Genomic DNA, 24,446 nt, shown 5'->3' on the forward strand with positions numbered 1-24,446 from the left:
GCACCGTCACATGCACGAACCATTGCACTGGGATTGTGTACGCCTGCCCGTCGACGTGATGTTTTGTGGTTTGCTCATACGAGCTGTTTTGCAGTGAGTTGCCCTGAGTTGTACATATTCGCACTATGTGTGAAGGGGCCCTTAATGTTCACTAAAGATTTGAAGAATTCTGAAAACACATTTCAGATTTTCAGCTTTAGAGTCAAATTATAGTTTTTGGCAGTGTTCTAGAAAAATATATGTATGATATTCAGAATGCAGAGATTGTTCTGAACATTTTGATATGCAATACATGGTGATTGTGCTATATGCCAATACCTGAAAAGGGGGAATGACTAAAGGTCTAGTAAAATAACCTTGATGTGCCAGTGAGTCTGTGGATCCCAGAGCGTTAAGCCTTACAGACCTTTGTGTTGTTGCTGTTCAACCACTTAAAACATGTTCAGAAACCGTATGTGCTGAATTGGAATTAAAAAAAAAAACCTTTAAAGCACAATTTTCCTTTTTAAAACAAACAAAAATAAATAAATAAATAAATAAAAACACTTAAAACCAGTGCAGAATTTATTCAGTAGCTGATCTTTTGCTTTTGGTTTGAAACACTACTATGTAGATGCACTTTGTGGAAAACGCAAACGAAAATAAGTCAACAGCAACGTTATGGGCCTGAAAACTGCATATGGGAGGGTTTGTATTTCACGTTTGAATAACAGCAGCGTGCCATGAATGCTTTCAGGGGACAGAAAAATATTGAAGGCTTTATATGAACAAATTATTAACTAAAACTATTTTTTAAAAACATTTTTACATACTGATGAAATTATTGTTACAATTATGTAGATAAGATAACCTGAAGTTGAAGAAGATATAAAGTAGTACAAATATTACTCCTACACATCTAAAGACATTTATATCCAATCATTTAAAACGTCAGAGAAAATGAATAAAATATAACACACTGATATTTAAATTATTTTCCTCATTTTGTCTTTAATATATTTCATCAGATATCCACTGGATAGATATAAATTATAAATCATGAATCATATCTGATGTTGCCTCAGACTGTATTGATCATGTTATTCAAACATATTTGTTGATGTAAGTTCATGTAAATATTAAGATTCTGGATTAAATTCATTGACGGATGAGCCATTAAAATCACAGATTTTATTTTGAAAATATTTTATTTTATTGTGTCAAGTGCTTGCGTGAGTTAAAATGGTTTAAAGTCGAATCTATCTGTTGGCCACTCTCTTTATCAATCGATCATGCACTCTCTCTATTGATGGAATAATCGCCTTTTCTCCTTTTAATTGATTGATTGCACACTCTATCAATGTCTCCCTTTCTCCTGATTGATCACTCTGTCTCCAATGATCAATCAACTGCTCTCTATAAATCAATCGATCTTACCCCCCCCGCCGTCTCCCTCTCTCCCTCTTTGCCTCTCTCCATCTACCTCAATTGATCAATAATTGTTCTCATCATTTTCAGCAGTATCAGGTAAATATTTAATTTTAGCTCAGCCAGTGTGAACGCTGTTTCACCCCTTTTTCTTACTCACTTCAAACAGGCCCCTGCCAAATAATGTATTTAAATCATTTACGTTCCATTACTTTTAAGCAGCATTTCATATTGTTTGACAGAACTGGCTTCAACTCATTACTCATTCATCGCCTACATGAAAATGTACGGTGGCCATCCCTGGGTTGTAGCTGTAGCCAGGTAGGGGTCAATGAAGAATTACACAGGAGTCAAAATTGAAAAATGCTCCAAACATTTTGGAAAGTACACCACACCCACCACAAAGATTAAAAAAAGGTGTAGTTTGGACTATCTAGTATGACTAAATGTTCTGGAATTATGAGGTAAAAACAGCAAAAATGGTAACAAAGATCAATTTCAGGTTGTACGGGGGTCAAAATTTAAAATGTCTCCAATTTTGCTAAAAAAGTTATGTAAATTATTGGTTGAGTTAATAAGGTTTTAAAAAGGAATAGTTTGCACCATATGTCATGCTCAGTTATCAAGTTATGGGGTTTGAGCTCGGTTTTGTGCACATTTTTGATGTTACAGTAGCAGTGGTCTAGTGTGATTTTTCCTGTGGTTGGAAAATTCACAAACTGGTGCAGTTTTGGCATGTATTTCTGGAGAATGCAGTAATTAAAGTCCCCAAAGATGACTGGGACGAGTTTTTCATGTGCAGTTCGTTCAGTGCAGTCTGCTCTCTGGTAGAGGTGGAGCGGCGGGACACACCACACACACAGTGACACAATGCAGTTCCCTGGGTAAATTGAACAGTCTGCACTTTAGAGTCAAATATTCCACATCTTAGGAACATAACTGTGAAATAACAATCGGTGCACCAGGGTTGTTTTACCATGATAGCCGTTACCCCTCCACGGGTTTAAATGCACTTCATTGCATCGCGGTTGACCCTGAACAGGGCGTAGCCTGCTGGTGTTATGGGCTCGTCTGGTGTATTCTCACCAAGCTACCTTTCACAGAAGAACCGTGCATGCATTTCATTTGATTATTAACCAGAAACAATATGACCGGGAGAGTTAGCCTGCCTTTGCTAACCAGGTAGCGGAGCTTCTGGCCAACTCCTCCCCTTCTACCGGCCTGTTGTCGTCAGCCTTGCTGTGGCCTGTCCTGGCATCGTGCGCAGTTCAGTTCAGTTATATTTCACATTATGATCACTTTATGATCAGACAAATAATGTGGCATACTTTTCAATATGACTGGAGCATTTTTAAAGTTTTGACCCCTGTGTAATCCTTCATTGTGCCATATCTGACTACAGATATCACCCAGGGATGGCTACCATACGTTTTTGGAAGTCATGGCAGACTGAGGCTGGATTGTAAGTGTTGTTTAGGCCCATTAAACAGTATCAAAAACCTGCTTGGCCCGTGGGCTATATTGGTTACTGCTCAGCAGGAACTTTGCATCTTTCGATTACTGTCGAAAGCAGCAACACAGTAAATAAAAGAGAAAGTCAGATTACTCGTATTATTTTACCCACTTTGAAAGAGTCTTTTCTGAAATCTCCAGGGTCCCTATACAATAGCTAAACAAACATCGCATAGTTTAATAAAGTTATTACTAATAAGAGGGGACTGAGAGGATAGAACAATTAGAACTTCAGATGTTTTTATTTCTAGGATCTAGAAGCTATACTTTTGTATGAAGGAGGAGTTTAAATTATGTTTCACAGTCACCATTTTCAGGATGCGTAACCGCTATCAGCCTGATCATTAACGAGAGAACATGGACAGATGGATAGATGGATTTCATCTGTTCTTCCCTCTCTTTCCTCAGTATCACCAGGTCTACGACGATCACTTCATCAGTGCAGTGGTTCTGTCGCTGACACTCGCTGCTCTGTTTGGCCTTATCTATCTCCTCATGATTCCACAGTATGTGTGCACACACACACACACTCAGATGAATTTTGTTGGACATTGTTAAGGTGGTTTGACTCATTTGGAAGATGGAAGAGAAACACATTGTGCTTTCTTCTGTCCTTACTCAGGGGAATGCTGGTGGTGCTGCTGCTTGTGTTGTGCATTTGTTTCCATGTGGCCTGTGTCATGTACCTGCACCTCACCAGTCTCCAGGTAAGAGGTCTGCACACCTTCTCTGATCGGGTTCTTCTGAGAAACAAGTCGTCTTCAGGCACTATCTCATCTGTATAGAAGGGCTGATGTTGCCTTTTCACCTAGTGGACAGAGACAAATCAATAAGAAAATATTAAAATTTCATATTTTAATGATGTTTTATTGAAGGTGTATGGGGTCATCAGATACCTTGTGAAGGTCCACATTTCACTGCATAAAGAGATAAGTTTGCATTTGTAGAAAAAAGTCAAAATGTCAACTGTACGTAGGTGTTTGACTCCATCAATCTTATCATCAGTTGTTTGTGGCCTCAGGTTTGTATGTTTGATGTCAAGTAGTTCTGATGCGTTCTTCAGGACATGATATCCAACACTCACTGGGACAAATTACAGATGTAAAGTGTTTGGGTTGACAGTTATTTGAGCCTCTGGTGCTCTGAAGGAAACCAGGGGGTTGCTCCTCAGTGTATTTTATTTGCAGTTGTATGCAAAAGTTTGGGCACCCATGATAATTTTCATGATTTTCCTTTATAAACCATTGGCTGTCTGGATCAGAAATTTCAGTTAAATATATCATATAGCATATGAACACACTGATATTTGAGAAGTGAAATGAAGTTTCTATTATTTACAGAAAGTGTGCAATAATTATTTAAACAAAATTAGGCAGGTGCATAAATTTGGGCACCTTTGTCATTTTATTGATTTGAATACATTTAACACTAATTACTGGAACACAAAATTGGTTTAGTAAGCTCATTGACCCTTGACCTCCTTACACAGGTGAATCCAATCATGAGAAAGGGTATTTAAGGTGACCATTTACAAATGTTTCCCCTCTTTGCATCTCTTCGAATGAGTGGCAACATGGGAGCCTCTAAACAACTCTCAAATGACCTGAAAACAAAGATTGTTCAACCTCATGGTTTAGGGGAAGGATACAAAAAAGCTGTCTCAGATATTTCAACTGTCAGTTTCCGCTGTGAGGAACATAGTGAGTAAATGGAAGACCACGGGTACAGTACTAGTTAAGGCTCGAAGTGGCAGGCCAAGAAAAATCTCAGATAAGCTGAAGCAAAGGATAGTGAGAACAGTCATAGTCAACCCACAGACCTGCTCCAAAGACCTACAACATGATCTTGCCACAGATAGTGTCTGTGCATCATTCAACTATACAGCGCACTTTGAACTATCTTATATCTTATAACTATATATTTATTTAACTATTTAAATATTTATTTAATATTTATTTAAATTTATATCTATAACTATCTTATAGTAAGTCCATCAACCATCACCAAATGTCAAGCTTCGCCAGTACAGCTTCGTCCCCTGCTGAGCTATGTCAACCTGCGTTGAAGACAGGAAATTTGGACCCCTGGAGTTTTTTTGAGAATCTGTCATCTTGGCAACTTCACATCATAGTGTGAATGAGCCCATAGCTTTCACTGTTTTATGGATCACCCAGAAAAGGAGCACAGCTACACATAATAATAATAACAACGACAACAACAACAACTATTATTATTATTATTATTATTATTATTATTAAGTGCATATCAACAACACAGAATTACTTCATGGACTTTTATGCAACTTGCTGAAAATGTTGTAACTGATGTGTAATAGATACAAGCACAATGAGGGGTGGATCCAGAAAATGGGTAGAGCCTCACACTTTAAAAAAAAAATATAGTGCAATGCTAAAATACTCTCAGTTGTATATAAGCATGGAATCAATGAAAGAGTGTGTAGAAAGAATGTGACTTTTGACCCTTTAGAATACGTCAAGGTTAGCCATCTTTGAACTTGTCTAAGGTCTGTGTCCCGAGAATGCTCCTGTGAATTTGTAGACCTTGGCAGTAATAGGAGTGGACTTAAGCTGAGCACAGACAGACGGACGGACGCAAAGTCTTCACAATACTCGATGGCCATATTTTGGCCTCTGGTAATAAAAGATTATGAATTGCAGAATACATTGTATTACTGGTGTGTGTGTGTGTGTGTGTGTGTGTATATATATATATATATATATATATATATATATATATATATATATATATATATATATATATATATATATATATATATTCCTGTAACCTGATATCTCTAATTGTTTTTACAACAAAGATTAATTAGAATTTGATGAAGTAGCTGCAGAAACTCGTTTGGTTTTATGAGCCTTTATAAGACGCTGTGGTTTCGAGCTACATTTGGCTGTCATATTGTTTTAAGTGTCTGCTGTAATGAGCTTGCAGATAATGAACCACACTACAAAATGCACTCTTTTCATTTCCACTCGTGGCTAATGATGTGTCCAAAATACCATTGAGGTAGATAAATCGGCACCTCAATTACTGACTTGTTCCATTCTTCTGTCTTAACCCCCCCTCCCTCTGGATTTAGTGCCAACCAGGCTGTCTCACCATCCAGATCCGAACCGTGCTGTGCATCTTCCTTGTCTTGCTCACCTACTCAGTGACCCAGGCCTGCGTGGTAATCATTCCTGCTTTCATATAAGCCACTTTATTAGGTGGAAGTTGTACCTAATAAAGTGTCACACAGTGTACTCACTACTTATTGTCTACTAATTTTATAGTTTTATCTTGTTTAATTTGTTGTCTGTATGCACTATTTTCACTTGACATCTATATTATAATAGCCAAGTGGCCTCTGTGTGTGTGTGGCTTTGATCATAGAGAAACTGGGGAGAGCTGACATTTACCATTTGGTATGCTTATGGATTTTGGGTCAAGGATGAATGCTGCGAAAACAGAAAGCTGATAGGAAAATTTCAGTTTCAATTTATTTTCATTTATATAGCGCCAAATCACAACAAAGCTGCTTCAAGGTGCTTCACACAAGTAAGGTGTAACCTTACCAACCCCCAGAGCAAGAACACAGGCAACAGTGGTAAGGAAAAACATCCTCTGATGATATAAGGAAGAAACCTCAAGCAGACCAGACTCAAAGGGGTGACCTTCTGCTTGGGCCATGCTACCAACATATTAGCTAACAACAGTGAACAATGGATGCTGTATTGCAATGCACCATGGGAGTTCTGGGTTTTGGCATTTTAAATGTTGTTATTGTGGTTCATGTTAGTTTAACACTGTTGTTAATGTTATTGATTTATTGTTTTTGTAGTTCAATTGGTTTAGTCAGTTTAGTTAAGTGTCATGTTGCTGTTACTCTGAGTGAAAGTGTAGTGCGTTTGATGTCTTCCACCACTGTCTCTGTTTGTGGGCATGTAAAAATAAAAACACCTGCTTGTGGCAGAATGCAGAAAAGACAAAAAGCTCTGTGTGTGTGCATGTGTGTAATGTCAATTATGGACAAACTGTGGAGAGCTGACATGTGCAGTTTGGTATGTTTATGTATTTTGGGTCAAGGATGAATGTTTTTGGAGAAACTACAGATATTAGCTGACAACAATGATCAATGAATATTGATAATTACATTCTGGACACACATGCCATTCCAGCAGGCTGTGATAAATCATCTATATATTAAAAGTGTGTGTGTGTGCGTGATTTTATTTAGTAAGTTCAATGTAAATACATAATTGTAAATATATTAAAAATACATCGATGACACAAGAAAGTGAACACACTTATTTCCATTGTGGTCCATTTCAAAATCAAATGACAAATTAGAAGTAATAATAATAATAATAGTGTGTATGTGATAACCAATATCTAAAATTTTTTATAATACAACATAATAGAATAGATTTTATTGTCATTGTAAGAGGGGGATACAATGAAATTGGGGGTGCTCCAGCAGAGCTACATTACACCACAAAACAGAAACACAAGACATCTTATACACCACAAAACAATTGTTTAAAAAATTGTTTAAATATGAAACATGTACTTACACTGGAGCACAGAAGCCAGTGCTGTTAAGGTGCTAAAGGTGGGAGGAGGTATGTTGGGTTGATTGTTGTCCGGGGGTGGGGTGGGTTGCAGTAAATACATTACGACAGTAAATTAACATAAAAAAAAAATCACATAATTAAGAGGAAATAAAAGGGTTGAGTTGTTCTAAAAATTGTTGAGGTTTAAGGTTCTAAAACCATTTCTGACTCACTCACCATTCCAACTCATTATAGAAACTTTGCATAATTTATTACCACCCTTGAAAAATGTCAGCTACCTATTTTATAAACATTACCCAATCTAGAGCCCATGGATCCCCACAAGCAACATGTTAGTCTAATTGTAACTGTTCTTAGGGACACAGAATTTATTTTTAGTGTTGTGTTTTTATTATGTTGAGCACTTTGTAAATTATTTGTCCTTTTTTCTAGAGGTTATTTTACTGATTGATGTGATTAACCAAATTAGATGCCAGTTTATGGTTTACTGAAACACTGATGTATAAGTTTAAGTTTATTTTGGGTCATTCTGTGTGATAAGATAAAGAAGGCGCTATTAAAACAGAAATAAGCTCAGTTAGAACGTTTTCTTTTCTCACATTAGTGATGAAAGCCAGTTAGAAAAAAAAACATGAAATCATGCACAGAAACCTAACTGATGACATTAACTCTGGGTAGCATATTTTGAAGAAAATATGTCTTTGTTATAGTATTAGAACAACTACCATATATTCTGGTGTGTATAAGTCAAAATATACAACTCGCACCTGTTAAAAATGCTTCTTAAAGATGAAATACCCATATATAAGTCACACTGGAGTATAAGTTTCATCTTTTTTCTGTATTATCAGCTCTTTAATTTGGGATTGTTGTGCATTGTTATAGTGTATGTTTTTATTATTGGCACTTATTTTTATCATTAGTTTAGCGCTTTGATTCCTTGCAAAATTCCTATATAAATAGTCATTATTATTATTCACAGCAAATGTGCCATTTTTTACTACATAAATAACACTGGAGTACAACCCCTGGCAAAAATTATGGAATCACCGGCCTTGAAGGATGTTCATTCAGTTGTTTAATTTTGTAGAAAAAAGCAGATCACAGACATGACACAAAACTAAAGTCATTTCAAATGGCAACTTTCTGGCTTTAAGAAACACTATAAGAAATCAAGAAAAAAGATTGTGGCAGTCAGTAACAGTTACTTTTTTAGACCAAACAGAGGAAAAAAATATGGAATCACTCAATTCTGAGGAAAAAATTATGGAATCACCCTGTAAATTTTCATCGCCAAAACTAACACCTGCATCATATCAGATCTGCTCGTTAGTCTGCATCTAAAAAGGAGTGAACACACCTTGGAGAGCTGTTGCACCAAGTGGACCGACATGAATCATGGCTCCAACACGAGAGATGTCAATTGAAACAAAGGAGAGGATTATCAAACTCTTAAAAGGGAGTAAATCATCATGCAATGCTGCAAAAGATGTTGGTTGTTCACAGTCAGCTGTGTCTAAACTCTGGACCAAATACAAACAACATGAGAAGGTTGTTAAAGGCAAACATACTGGTAGACCAAGGAAGACATCAAAGCGTCAAGACAGAAAACTTAAAGCAATATGTCTCAAAAATCGAAAAATGCACAACAAAACAAATGAGGAACGAATGGGAGGAAACTGGAGTCAACGTCTCTGTAAGAAACTGTAAGAAACCGCCTAATGGAAATGGGATTTACATACAGAAAAGCTAAACGAAAGCCATCATTAACACCTAAACAGAAAAAAAACAAGGTTACAATGGGCTAAGGAAAAGCAATCGTGGACTGTGGATGACTGGATGAAAGTCATATTCAGTGATGAATCTCGAATCTGCATTGGGCAAGGTGATGATGTTGGAACTTTTGTTTGGTGCCGTTCCAATGAGATTTATAAAGATGACTGCCTGAAGAGAACATGTAAATTTCCACAGTCACTGATGATATGGGGCTGCATGTCAGGTAAAGGCACTGGGGAGATGGCTGTCATTACATCATCAATAAATGCACAAGTTTACGTTGATATTTTGGACAATTGAAAGGATGTTTGGGGATGATGAAATCATTTTTCAAGATGATAATGCATCTTGCCATAGAGCAAAAACTGCGAAAACATTCCTTGCAAGAAGACACGTAGGGTCAATGTCATGGCACACGGTCAATGTCAACGAGCAGATCTTATTTGATGCAGGTGTTAGTTTTGAGGATGAAAATTTACAGGGTGATTCCATAATTTTTTCCTCAGAATTGAGTGATTCCATATTTTTTCCTCTGCTTGGTCTAAAAAAGTAACCGTTACTGACTGCCATAATATTTTTTTCTTGATTTCTTATAGTGTTTCTTAAAGCCAGAAACTTGCCATTTGAAATGACTTTAGTTTTGTGTCATGTCTGTGATCTGCTTTTTTTCTACAAAATTAAACAACTGAATGAACATCCTCTGAGGCCGGTGATTCCATAATTTTTGCCAGGGGTTGTATAAGTCACAACACCTCCCAAACTACTAAAAAACAGAAAGCTTTAAACTCGGGCAAATACGGTAATTAAGTAATGAAATGTTTACGCGAGCTTTTTGAATGCCAAATTCTGAAGCTAATTCCAATTCTTTTTTATTGTATGAATTACAATAAATATCTCAAAATAAATTGAATCTTATTGAATTTTGTATGTATGTACAGTGGGGTAAAAAAGTATTTAGTCAGTCCCTGATTGTGCAAGTTCTCCTACTTAGAAAGATGAGAGAGGTCTGTGATTTTCAACATAGGTACACTTCAACTGTGAGAGACAAAATGAGAAAAAGAATACAGGAAATCACACTGTAGGATTTTTAAAGAATTTATTTATAAATTATGGTGGAAAATAAGTATTTGGTCAATAATAAAAGTTCAACTCAATACTTTGTAACATAATCTTTGTTGGCAATGACAGAGGTCAAACGTTTCCTGTAAGTCTTCACCAGGTTTGCACACACTGTAGCTGGTATTTTGGCCCATTCCTCCATGCAGATCTCCTCTAGAGCAGTGATGTTTTGGGGCTGTCACTGGGCAACACGGACTTTCAACTTGCTCAACAAATTTTGTATGGGGTTGAGTCCCTCTCTATGTAGTGTGTAACCTTTGTTACTTTGATCCCAGCTCTCTGCAGGTCATTCATCAGGTCCCTCCGTGTAGTTCTGGGATTTTTGTTCACCATTCTCATGATCATTTTGACCCCACGGGATGACATCTTGCGTGGAGCCCCAGATCGAGGGAGATTATCAATGGTCTTGTATGTCTTCCATTTTCTTACAATTGCTCCCACAGTTTATTTATTCACACCAACCTGCTTGACTATTGTAAATTCACTCTTCCCAGCCTGGTGCAGGTCTACAGTTTTCTTCCTGGTGTCCTTCAACAGCTCTTTGGTCTTGGCCATGGTTGAGTTTGCAGTCTGACTGTTTGAGGCTGTGGATAGGTGTCTTTTATACAGATAACGAGTTCAAACAGGTGCCATTAATACAGGTAACAGGTGGAGGACTCATTTTGTATCTCATAGTTGAAGTGTACCTATGTTGAAAATTAGAGACCTCTCTTATCTTTCTAAGTAGGAGGACTTGGACAATCAGGGGTTGACTAAATACTTTTTAAAGCCGTATTGTAAGCTGTGATACCTTACTCCAAATAGATGAAATTAATTTTTTCCTCAAAATTCTACTCACAACACCCCGTAATGATAACATAAACAAAGTTTTTTTTTTTTTTGGTAAATTTATTAAAAATAAAAAAGTAAGAAAACGTGTGTCCATAAGTATTCACACCCTTTGCTCAGTACTTTGTTGATGCACTTTTGGCAGCAATTACAGCATCAAGTCTCCTTGAATATGATGTCACAAGCTTGGTGCACATATCTTTGAGCAGTTTCTCCATTCCTCTTTGCAGCACCTCTCAAGCTCCATCAGGTTGGATGGGGAGCATCAGTGCACAGCCTGTTGTGAAAGTGACGTGACACGGACCCACAACAGGGGGCGTTAATGAACGGACAATGGATAAGCCAAAAAGTAACAATTTAATGTTGTGAATCACACAACAACGTACAGACAATAACAATATGGTGGACTGTCAATCATACACCAGGTGACGTGTGGGCAGGCTCGACGATAGAAGACGCCTGGAGAGAGAAGAGCTGGATCCCCACACAGCTTCCACCACCAACGGAGCTGAAGAACACCGGAGCCGCCAAGCCCTGCGCCCCAGGTGGCCGCTGTCTTCAGCAGTCAGACCCGGTACTGCTGGCAGAGAACAGAGACAGTCCAGATGAGTGTGAGTTCGCACACTCAGTAATCCCACAGTCTGTATTATGTAAAGGAGGGAAAACCTCCACCTCTAATCACACACACTCGTGCAGCTCCTGGTCAACCACTTATCTGAGTTGGGGTGTGAGGCGAAGCCGTCGCTGTCACACCAAACGCCAATCCTCCAGATAAGGAAACACTCCAGGAAAACGGCTGCAAATAGAAGTTTAGGTTAAACACACACAGTGTCAGTCAGCAGAGAAATTACCTGAATGGTAGTTGATTTCTCGGCGAGGAGGTGGAGTTGCAGTCCGGTCTTTGTAGTGGTGGTGATGGGTGACAGCTTGTGTTGATTGATGACAGCTGTCACCTCCAGCAAAGCCGACGCCCTCTCGTGCTTGAAGCCCGCACTTCAAGCAGGGCGCCATCTTGTGGTGGTGGGCCAGCAGTACCTCCTCTTCAGCGGCCCACACAACACAGCCATTTTCAGATCTCTCCAGAGATGTTCAATCTGATTCAGGTCTGAGCTCTGGCTGGGCCACTCAAGGACATTCACAGAGTTGTCCTGAAGCTGTTCTTTTCTTATCTTGGCTGTGTGCTTAGGGTCATTGTCCTGCTGAAAGATTAACCATCACTCCAGTCTGAGGTTAACATTTTTCATATTGTCATTAAGGGGTATTGTGTGTAGGATTCTGAGAAACAAAAGAATATACTCCATTTTGGAATAAGGCTGTAATGTGGAAAAAGTGAAGTGCTGTGAATACTTTCCAGATGGGCTGTATTCCCCCGTAAACACAATGAAATCAGGAGGCGCTGCTCTTGTTTGCCCCCTTGCCTTCCCAGAATGCATCGCGCACATCAAATATGGCGGTATCCATAACCGAGTCCATGTGACCATCTTGCAATAAATTGAGTCATGGTGAAATTTGACGCATACAGTTTTAGCTAATCAAAGCTGTGATACTGCTTATCTTTGAGAAGTAAACATCCTAGAAAATATTTGTAGGTATCAAATTATCTTGATATTTGATATGCTGTATTGCAAATTGATAAAATATTCCCAGAATAAAGTATAATCTGTTTGAAAATGAGATGTAGGACTGAGTAGTAATGGGGTTACAACGAAGTTTAGCTTTGTAAGCTTGTTGCAAGTTAGCCCACTACAAAGACTCACCAAGCTATGCTAACCTGGCTAATGGTTATTTAGCATGTTGCAGACATACGTTTACATACACCCTGGATAAAAAAAAAACTTTCCAGCTCAATTTTTCCAACAGTACATACTGAAATTTAAAATTTATATCCCCGATTTGATTAAGATAATCTCCTCAGAAGGTAGGTAGATGGCTAGTCGCCATCCTCACACTGTCCACTTTCTTTCAGGTGGAATGTGTCCCCAGGGTGAAAGGTGGGACAAATGACAGCAACTCTGAGGACGTCCCAGCAGACACGCGACTCGCCAACAATACGCCAGTGGAACGAGCATGTTCCAACACAGCGTACGCCCTGTTGTCATGCGTGGCCGGCACGCTCACCGTTGTCCCGTACCTCCGAGTCTCCTCGCTCCCCAAGATCATCCTGCTCCTCCTCCTCTCCATTGCCTACACTGTTGTCATGGAAACCAGCGGCTATCGTCAAGCTGTGGGGTGTGACTGAGCTGATGTTTCTACAAAGTTCTTATCATGTCTGTTTGTACCTGTTCTGTGCATATGAACCAATAATTCTTATTTTCACAATTTTACACACACACACACACACACACACACACACACACACACACACACACACACACACACACACACACACACACACACACACACACACACACACACACACACACACACACACATATATATATATAGTATTTAGTCAGTCCTTGATTGTGCTTTCTCCTACTTAGAAAGATGAGAGAGGTCTGTAATTTTCATCATAGGTACACTTCAATTATGAGGGACAAAACGAGAAAAAAAAATTCCAGGAAATCATATTGTAATTTATTTGTAAATTATGGTGGAAAATAAGTTTTTGCTCACCCACAAACGAGCAAGATTTCTGGCTCTCACAGACCTGTAACTTCTTCTTTAAGAAGCTCTTCTGTCCTCCACCTGTTACCCGTATTAATGGCACCTGTTTGAACTTGTTATCTGTATAAAAGACATCTGTCTACAGCCTCAAACAGTCAGACTCCAAACTCAACCATGGCCAAGACCAAAGTGCTGTCGAAGTACATCAGGAAGAACATTGTAGATGTGCACCAGGCTGGGAAGAGTGAATCTACAATAGTCAAGCAGGTTGGTGTGAATAAGTCAACTGTGGGAGCAGTTGTAAGAAAATGGAAGACATACAAGACCATTGATAATCTCCCTCGATCTGGGGCTCCATGCAAGATGTCATCCCGTGGGGTCAAAATGATCATGAGAATGGTGAAAAAAAATCCCAGAACTACACAGAGGGACCTGATGAATGACCTGCAGAGAGCTGGGACCAAAGTAACAAAGGCTACACACTACGCAAAGAGGGACTGAAATCCTGCAGTGCCAGGCGTGTCCCCCTGCTTAAGCCAGTATGTGTCCAGGCCCGTCTGAAGTTTGCCAGAGAGCATTTGGATGATCCAGAAGAGGATTGAAAGAATATCATGTGGTCCGATGAAACCAAAATAGAACATTTTGGTAAAAACTCAACTAGTCATGTTTGGAGGAAGAAGAATGCTGAGTTGCATCCCAAGAACACCATATCTACTGTGAAGCATGGGGGTGGAAACATCATGCTTCGGGGCTGTTTTTCTGCAAAGGGGACAGGACGACTGATCCGTGTTAAGGGAAGAATGAACAGGGCCATGTATCGTGAGATTTCAAGCCAAAACCTCCTTCCATCAGTGAGAGCATTGAAGATGCAATGTGGCTGGGTCTTCCAGCATGACAATGATCCCAAACACACTGCTCAGGCAACAAACGAGTGGCTCTGTAAAAAGCATTTCAAGGTCCTGGAGTGACCAAGCCAGTCTCAAAACCTCAACCCCATTGAAAATTTGTGGAGGGAGTTTAAAGTCTGTGTTGCCCAGTGACAGCCCCAAAACATTACTGCTCTAGAGGAGATCTGCATGGAGGAATGGGCCAAAATACCAGCTAAACATTTGACCTCTGTCATTGCCAACAAAGATTATGTTACAAAGTATTGAGTTGAACTTTTGTTATTGACCAAATACTTATTTTCCACCATAATTTATAAATAAATTCTTTAAAAATTCTACAATGTGATTTCCTGGATTTTTTTTTTCTCATTTTGTCTCTCACAGTTTAAGTGTACCTACGAGGTTTGTTAGAAAAGTATCTGACCTTTTTATTTTTTTCAAAAACCTGATGGATTTGAATCACGTGTGCTTGCATGAGCCAACCTTGAACCTTCGTGCGCATGCGTGAATTTTTTCACGCCTGTCGATTGCGCTGTGGTGATGTGGGACCGTCGTGTGACTATCCGAGAAATTGCGGAAGAGGTGGACATCAGCACTTTTTCAGCACATTCCACTGTGACAGAAGATTTGGCCATGAAATGAGTTGCAGCAAAATTCATGCCTATGGTTTCGGCACAAAGCTGATGGCGGAGCAAAAGTGCCTTCGTGTTGAAGTATCACAGGACATGTTGTGACATGCCCACCTCTTCCACAATTTGGAAGATTCAGATGGCTTTCGGTGGCTTTTCAGTCGTGTGACTATCTGAGAAATTGTGGAAGAGGTGGGCATGTCACAGCATGTCCTGTGAGACTTCAACATGAAGGCGCTTTTGTTCCGCCATCAGCTTCGTGCTGAAGCCTTCAGCACGAATTTCACCGCCCTGTTTTCATGGCCAAATCTTCTGTCACAGTGGAATGTGCCGAAAAAGTGCTGATGTCCACCTCTTCCGCAATTTCTCGGATAGTCACACGACGGTCCCACATCACCACAGCATTCACTTTGGAAACAATCTGGTCATTTCAGCATGTTGATGGCCGACCAGAGCGCGGCACGCTCTCCACCGTTGTGTGGCCGTCTTTAAACCGGTTGTACCACTCCTTAATCTGTGTGATGCCCATAGGATCGTCAACGAATAATCCGAATGGTTTCCACCTGGCTGGCGCCCAGTTTCTGGCAAATTTTGATGCAGTCGCGCTGCTCCAGTCATTCCGGCATTTCCTTGCAAAGAAAATTCGCCGAGAGACTCCACCCATCCTCACACAAAGGCTGCTTACCAGCAAATGACGCAATCGACAGGCGCGAAAAAAGTCACGCATGCGCACAAAGGTTCAAGGTTGGCTCATGCAAGCACACGTGATTCAAATCCATCAGGTTTTTGAAAAAATAAAAAGGTCGGATACTTTTCTAACAGACCTCGTATGATGAAAATTACAGACCTCTCTCATCTTTCTAAGTAGGAGAACTTGCACAATCAGGGACTGACTAAATACTTTTTTTTACCCCACTGTATAGCCAGCACACGGAGGCTTCGTGGGTGCTGCAAACTGTACATAGAATATCTTAAATGTAAAACTCCTCTGCATATAAAATGACACTAATGTTTTGTTTGTGTGTGACAGTGGAGGGTTTTTCCACACTCGGGGATATGATCCAATTCTTGCTGTGTTGCTGTTTTGTGGTGCTTTAACTCTACATTCACGACAACTTGACCTGAAGCTGAAACTTGATTATCTCTGGGCAACTCAGGTACGTAGGCCCACCCCCCCATCATGATGCTTTTGCTGTGCAAAACACACAAATTAATAATAATCATAAAAAAACACCCACTGAATATTCAACTCAGGTAAATGTTTATCTGAATTCACGTCAAGTTTATTTATATAGCACATTTACAACAAGCAAAGCTGCCCAAAGTGCTTCACAGATACAGAATAAAAAATATAAAGAATACAAAATCCAAACACTAATAATAAAATACACTAAATATAATAAAAATTTAATATAAAAGTACAACTTCGCCTTGGTAATGAAAGCCTGTTCAAAGAGTTGGGTCTTCAGTGATGACTTAAAAACATTTAAGGAGGGCGCAGCTCTAATATTAAAAGGAAGGTTGTTCCACAGTTTGGGAGCAGCTACAGAGAAGGCCCTGTTTCCTCTGGTTTTTAAATGTGTTCTTGGCATGTTTAGAAGCAGCTGATTGGTGGACCTCATCATCTCAGCAACTGCAATAGTATATTCTTCAAACGGCTGAATTCAACCATGTTGGGTCAGAGTGTAACAAAACCACATGAAGCTGTGATTCCAGGGGTTCAGGACAGCTGCTGCTTCAACAGTTACAGCTTCATCGACAGAGAAAGAATGAATATATGGACTTTGATTTGTCAGATGGCACTGAATGCACTGAATACCCATGGCCCCAGTCCCATGGTCCCCAGCAGCAACCACTGTGGGGACCAGAGTCCAGAAAAGGGACAGATGGAACTCAGACATTTGCAAACAATGCACATATTTGTGCACATGCACAGCACTTGTAAAACTTATAAAACTCTAAATCTGCACATTTAGTTTTGATAACCAGGAAACGTCAATTACAAGACAGCTATGACTAACAGAATTGGCAATTATGTGTTAGATTAGCATGTGAGTGATCAAGTAGGGAGAGTAGTTAATAGTTTTGGCAATGATCGGAGAGAGGAGGCCCCCCAATCAAGTTCTGCTTTGGTCCTCTGAAGTCTTGGGAAAGATCTGCTCATAAGAGGTACATTTTCAGTCAGAGTGGGCGTTTTCCAGCGTCAAGAGATAGTAGTCGCTCTTTCGCCAGCCAGGCAGAACTAAAACAGACCAGAAGTCTATTTTATGCCAACGCTGAGATCACCAGTCCGAGAGACTAGGCAGCGTGACATCAAACAAAATAATCCAAGATGGCAGAAAACGTTCCGTAATGGCATGTTCACACCAGACGCCATGCGAGCGACGGTGGCAAGAGGTTGCCATGTAATCCCTATGGAAGGACGCGTTGTGGCACCACAAAAGTCCAAGCCATGCAATGCGATGTGACGGATGCAATTAAAGCGATTTTGAGCGATTGGTGTGGTTGTGGCATTGCATCGCGTCGCGTCGCCCTCTTCCCCAAGTTGAAAAACCTGAACTTTTTTGTCTTGTTGCTCCGCGATAACCAATCAGGGACTGGATATGTAGTGACGTGGAGATGTCTGGAGTTTATACTTGATGTGGACATGTCCTGTCTCTGGCAGCCAGCCTGTGAGCAGGACTTATGTCCCTTTTGTCCTTTATTTATAACACAATTATGACCGAGTTTGAGGGGAGAGCGAGGAACTGCAGCAGCAGCCAATTTTTTTTCTTTGTTCACATGTGCAAGCGCGAACGAATCGTCCGTGAAGATAATTTTATTAACTACACAGATGTATAATAAAACAAATGGTGACTGGTTTATAACACAATTATGACAGAGTTTGAGGGGAGAGCGAGGAACTGCAGCAGCAGCCAGTTTTTTTTTCAATTGTTCACATGTGCGCACGTGAACGGGACAGGAGGTCCTCAAACTGGGTCCTGGAGAGGCAGAAGTACCGCTGAAAGCGGCCGTCATCCAGATGCAGCTCCTGCAGCAAATAATGAAACTCCCCGAATTGGGTACGTCTCATGAGGATGTTGTGAACCCAGGGACGGGCCCGCTGGTGATGTTTGTCAGCTTTCCAGAACAAATAGAGCATAGCAACTCGCTCTGTGTGATCAAGGTCTGCCATGTTGACTTGACGGCGAGTGGAATGGAAGCTCCTCCTATTTGATGACGTAATGGGGTGAATTTTCGCAGCGAAAGCAGAGCGGTGTGAATGCAGCATAACAGCTGTATTTCTAAATCTAATATGTTACTCATACATTTTGTAAACGTTAGCGAGAAATAAACACTGCTAAATCTAAAAATGCTGTTTTTGTCACCAGATAAAACCTCTGAAGTGACTTACAAGACATCTTATGGAGATGTTAACATGCACGCACCAGGAACACCCATCAAGTGACGGAGCCAACTGCTTGTGTCTTGATGGGTGTTGATAGTAAGCAGTAACTTCTAAGTGTTCAGACTCTTAACAGCTTCGATCATGTCTGAAATTCTTTCAACAGGGTATTTATAGTGACTACAGCTTGAAACTTGTTTGATTGTGCTCCATTGGGGTAAAAATTTGGCGTCCACACAGCGTTTGTTTAGGTTTTTGTTTGAAGTTGAACAGCCCGATTATGTTTGGCCGAGGAAGCGGCAGCTTTCATTCATTTTCGGGCAGGTTGCTAGGTCTGCACTTTATAAGCCAGCCTGTTAGGAGCCAAGCCAGATTAAGCTGTTTCATCCTGTTTTTACACTTTTTTGGATTGTTGGTGATCGTAGTGGAACAGCACCCTTTGGAATATGTAATGTGACCTGAGGGTAAATGTCCGTTTGCACAATGTGCCTGTTCTGAAACAGATGGTTAAGGCCTATAAATAAATAGGTAAATTAATTCATTAATATACATAGAATCTAATACATTTTCACCAAATCTTTATAAATTAAAGACAATCTGTTATCTTGCAAACAAACAATAACAATTAAACTCCACTTGTCAATTTTTCATGTTGCATCTCTCTCTCTCTCTCTCTCTCTCACACACACACACACACACACACACACACACACACACACACACACACACACACACACACACACACACACACAGTGTGTGCACTGTTGCAGTGCATCAAAGTGAGAACGTTGTTTGCAAGTCATTACCTCCCTCTAGTGATCAGAAGAAGAAAAGACAGGTTGCTGTGAGCTGCAGTGTGTGTGTTTGTGCAACTCACCTGTTCTCGTGTGTGCATGCGTGCATGTGTGTGTGTGTGTGTGTGTGTCATCTAGGCTGAGGAGGAGAGAGATGACATGGAGAAGGTGAAGCTGGACAACAAGAGGATCCTGTTCAATCTGCTGCCGGCTCACGTGGCTCAGCACTTCCTCATGTCGAACCCCAGGAACATGGTGAGCGTCAACCAGCATGTAAACAAACAAACAAACAAACAAACAAACAAAAGCCCACAGGGGTCTAAACCTTTCCCATTTGTTGTACACAACTGGGAAAAAACTTAATACAGGCATGAAGGAGAATCAGGTGGATCCAGGACACTGTAATGGATTTTCCCTGACTTTGATGGTAGAGTTTCTTCACTCCACAGGGATCGTTGGCTGAACATATCGGACTCGGCCAACCAGATGTAAAACATCCAGACCACAGGTCTCTGATGACCGACACTGGGAACCATTGCTCCAGTTTCTGTGAAGGCTTTCAGTTGTCCAGCTGGTTTCCGTAGTAGAGAAGCTTGAATCTTCGACTGGACTGGGTTGCTTGACGCAAGGACGTTTCGCTTCAAATCGCAGCTTCCTCAGCTAAAATTCTTGCTCTGGTAGTCTGACTTCTATCTTGACTCTTGTAGAGAAGAATAACAGATGCCACAAAAGCTGGAGTTTTCTCGAATATTCAAGCTTCTCTACCATTGCTCCAGTTCTTTGTCTTCATAGGCATCAATTTGTCTGCTCAGCTGTTGAACAGAGTATTTCATGACGCCTGTTGCCCCAGATGGAGATATGAAGACCTTAGTTTTATCAGGTATGTACGCTGTGTCATCGAGTGGTCTGAGGACAAGCATCATGGAATATTCTGTCCACCACAACCTTCTCCAAAGAGTGACTTGTTGTGTGGAAGATTCTAGTCAGTCAGATTCATTGTACACTTAAAAATTATTATTATTATTATTTTTTAAAATGGATAATGAAATTGCTTCAGTTGATAAATTAATTTTGTCAAGTCAACAGATTTCTACCAAAAGACTCATTAAAGATTTTAGTCCATTGTGATATTTTACAGAATGTTAGTCTTTGGTGGAGGCCCCAGTCATGATAGAATGTTGAGGTATGTAGAGCTTGAATCCTGCTATTAGAAGAAGGCAGGAGCGTAACCTAACCCCAGCGTCAGACAGGGACTGGCAGGTGGCAGTGTGGTGGAGGAGGGAGCATCCAGGTTAATGACTGCAAGCAGCAGAGAGGTGAGTTAGAGCAAACATTTTAAAGAACGTGCACATTTCCTATTGCTCGTGAGTTGATGGCTGGAAGAGTGACCACCTATTTCTTATTAGAGATTACAAACAATGTTATCGTTGATGGTTAGGAATCATGTAAATAGTTCTAGAATTCAAAGTTGTTGGCAACCTCATGTAGAATTCTCAAGTTATCCAAGTGTTAAATATTTTTTTTAATTAAACACACAAATAATTGGGTCCAATTGGCGTTTCACAACAGCAGAATTAAGAAATCCAGAATAACAGGGGAAGCAAGGCTTGAACTAGCCTAATCAGTACATCCTTACTTAATACATTTCACAATGCTAGTAATCCAGGTTGTAGCCTGTTCACATCTTGCCACATAACACTAATCCCGGTAAGCGAGAGAAGACTCAGCAGAAAATGGACCAATGCTAAAAACATACATCACTGATCAAAACCACAACATCATAATTACACCATTCAATGAGTCATTTGCACACATTAACGTGTGCACTTTGCTATAAAAGTGAGTAGTGGAAGATAACGTTACTCAGAAAATTCTAATATTTAGATGAATTGCAACCACAAATCCATAATGATGGAATATTCATTACAACCATATATTACATACTAATCTCTTCTTTTATTGATAAATGTATTATGTCATTCATGCAAGGACTGTACAAACTGAAACTGACCTTTGTCACCATTCTTGCCGTTTTTACCCCAAAACCCCATAACATTCAGTCATAGATAGTCCAAACTATACCTTTTTGGAATCTTTATATCTTTGTATATGATCAGACAAGTAACGTGGTGTAGTTTTCAACTTGATTGGAGCTTTTTTAAATTTTGGCCCCTGTGTAATTCTTCAATTGACCCCTACCTGGCCGTCTATTGAAAATTCAAGTGGCCAGTCAGTTTTTTAAAAAGTGTAATATCTAAGCTGTATTTGTGCTGAATTTGATGCTTGTATCACCATTTGAAGGATTGTTTCAGTTATCTTCTGGACTAATAAGCCAACAGAGCATGAACCAGCTGCTGTCTGTTAGCTTAAACATGTGTATATAAGACAACCCGAATTAAAGGAGAAATGCTGCTTTTAACAACCTGGACCTCATTTCTGGCATAAAATATGGTCGTTTACTCACCAATATAAGTTTGGTATGATTAGAAGTAAATGGTTCAAATCTGGAGCAAACATTTTTCTTCTTCTACTAAGGTGGATTAGAACTTTTGTGGTACATAGCACCAACTACTGGACAGGAGGAACCTAGCAGTCAATGTGACTCACTGATTTCAAAGTGCAGCTCTTTTCAACTAGATGTGTGGTGCCGTGACATGTCAATCATCTGTGTCCAATCAGATTTCAGGGGAGTCCAGTGAAACCCTGACCTCCACTCTACCTCCACCCATGCCAGGAAGTGTTCAACATTTTACATATCCTGTTTTACTGTGACTGAAAATTTGGCACTTCCTGTTTGAGTGTGAGCTTGCCAATGAGTTCCCGTGAGATTCCATGGGGTCTCGTCTAGAGCCCGACCGAGATATTGGCCGGCTGATATTATCAGCCGATATAAGCCCTTTTCAAAGTACTCACTATTGGCCGAAATTTTGCCGATAGAACGCTAATAATTTCTCATAAACAGAACAGTTACTGAAATAATGTTTGTGTTGGCAATGTAAAATATCCTTGCACCATTTTTCCAGTAGATGGAGCTCTGACTCCATTCAACTGAGAGCTGCTTACACCCCTGCTTAAGTGTGTTCATCACCGGCCCCCATAGTTCACTGTCACACTGCACTGATCGGCTGACAAAAGCATACAAGTAAGTTTAAAAGGATGTTGTTTGTAATAACTTTGCGATTACATTTACACTTTTATACACTTTTCTCCCGTTTCAGTTCAACTCAGTTTGATTAACTCAGTTTATGTAGTAATGTGTCAAATGTGCTTCATTGTGTGCTTCATTATTAAGCCTCACGTGATATGGCAAAGATCATTTTCAGGAGTGATATCTTACTAGTTGGCCCGTTTGACTAGCCCCTAACTGCTCCAATTGCAGTTTTGCATTTTTTGAACTTGAAAATTCTTCTCTGTTATAAAGTGAATCAATATGAGGACAAAGGTTCAGCTTTTAGCTCATACCTTTTTTTGTTAAGGGTCCAAAAAAGAACATTTTATTCATTTTAAAAAAATATATATCGGCTGATTTATCGGCTATCGGCAAATCAGCTGATTTATCGATTATCGGCATTTTTTTCATCCAAATATCGTTATCGCCATCGGCCTCAAAAAAATCCATATCGGTTGGGCTCTAGTCTCGTCTGTCAATCCAGTTAGTGTTGATCCAGGAAGTGTTTGACATTTATCATTTCCTGTTTCACTGTGGATTAAGAATTTGGCAATTCATGTTTTGGCCACAGTGTACCATGAGTGAGCTTTGTGCCACTGCACATCGCTTCGCTCATATAAATCATTGGTTGTCTGGATCAGAAATTTCAGTTAAATATATCATATAGCAGATGAACAGGCTGACATTTGAGAAGTAAAATGAAGTTGCTAGCTTCTTCTTCTTCTTTGTCTTTCGGCTGTTCCCGTTAGGGGTCGCCACAGCAGATCAATCGTTTCCATCTCACCCTGTCCTCTGTATCTTCCTCTGTCACACCAACCACCTGCATGTCCTCTCTCAGCACATCCATGAACCTCCTCTTTGGTCTCCCTCTTCTCCTCCTGCCTGGTGGCTCCATCCTCAGCATCCTTCTCCCTATATACCCTGGGTCCCTCCTCTGCACATGTCCAATCTCGCCTCTCTGACTTTGTCTCCAAACCGTTCCACCTGAGCTGTCCCTCTGATATGTTCATTCCTAATCTTGTCCATTCTTGTCACTCCCAAAGAGAATCTCAACATCTTCAGCTCTGCCACCTCCAGCTCTGCCTCCTGTCTTTTTGTTAAACCATATTGCTGCTCACAGATCTTCACCTGTTTTCTAAGCCTAGCTTCTACTACTCTTTCCCATAACTTCATGCTGTGGCTGATCAGCTTTATGCCTCTGTAGTTACTGCAGCTCTGCACATCACCCTTGTTCTTGAAAATAGGAACCAGCACACTTCGTCTCCACTCCTCAGGCATCCTCTCACTTTCCAAGATTTTATTAAACATTCTGGTTAGAAACTCTACTGCCATCTCTCCTAGACATTTCCATGCCTCCATTGGAATGTCATCTGGACCAACTGCCTTTCCACTCTTCATCCTCTTCATAGCAGCCGTCATTTCTTCCTTGCTAATCTCTTTTACTTCCTGATTTACTCTCACCACATCATCCAGCCTTTTCTCTCGCTCATTTTCTTTATTCATCAACTCTTCAAAATATTCCCTCCACCTTCTCAGCACACACTCCTCACTTGTCAGCACATTACCATGTGCATCTTTTACCACCCTAACCTGCTGCACATCCTTTCCAGCTCTGTCCCTTTGTCTGGCCAACCGGTACAAGTCCTTTTCTCCTTCCTTACTATTCAACTTCTTGTACAGCTCGCAATATGCCTTTTCCTTTGCTTTTGCCACTTCTCTTCTCGCCTTACGCCGCATCTCCTTGTAC

At 40.2% G+C, this 24,446-nt stretch overlaps 1 protein-coding gene across 1 annotated transcript in view; it reads left to right on the forward strand.

Moving 5' to 3' along the window:
* adcy1a (adenylate cyclase 1a) overlaps window positions 1–24,446 on the forward strand; it is a 159,629-nt gene that overhangs the window by 107,631 nt on the left and 27,552 nt on the right. Inside the window, 6 exon segments of the mRNA XM_034179384.1 lie at window positions 3,328–3,425; window positions 3,542–3,626; window positions 6,032–6,121; window positions 13,195–13,457; window positions 16,382–16,508; window positions 19,669–19,785. Coding sequence (XP_034035275.1) covers window positions 3,328–3,425; window positions 3,542–3,626; window positions 6,032–6,121; window positions 13,195–13,457; window positions 16,382–16,508; window positions 19,669–19,785 — 780 coding nt within the window.

This window comes from Thalassophryne amazonica, chromosome 10 (assembly GCF_902500255.1).
Source record: "Thalassophryne amazonica chromosome 10, fThaAma1.1, whole genome shotgun sequence".
In the NCBI taxonomy this organism is placed as follows: Eukaryota; Metazoa; Chordata; class Actinopteri; order Batrachoidiformes; family Batrachoididae; genus Thalassophryne; species Thalassophryne amazonica.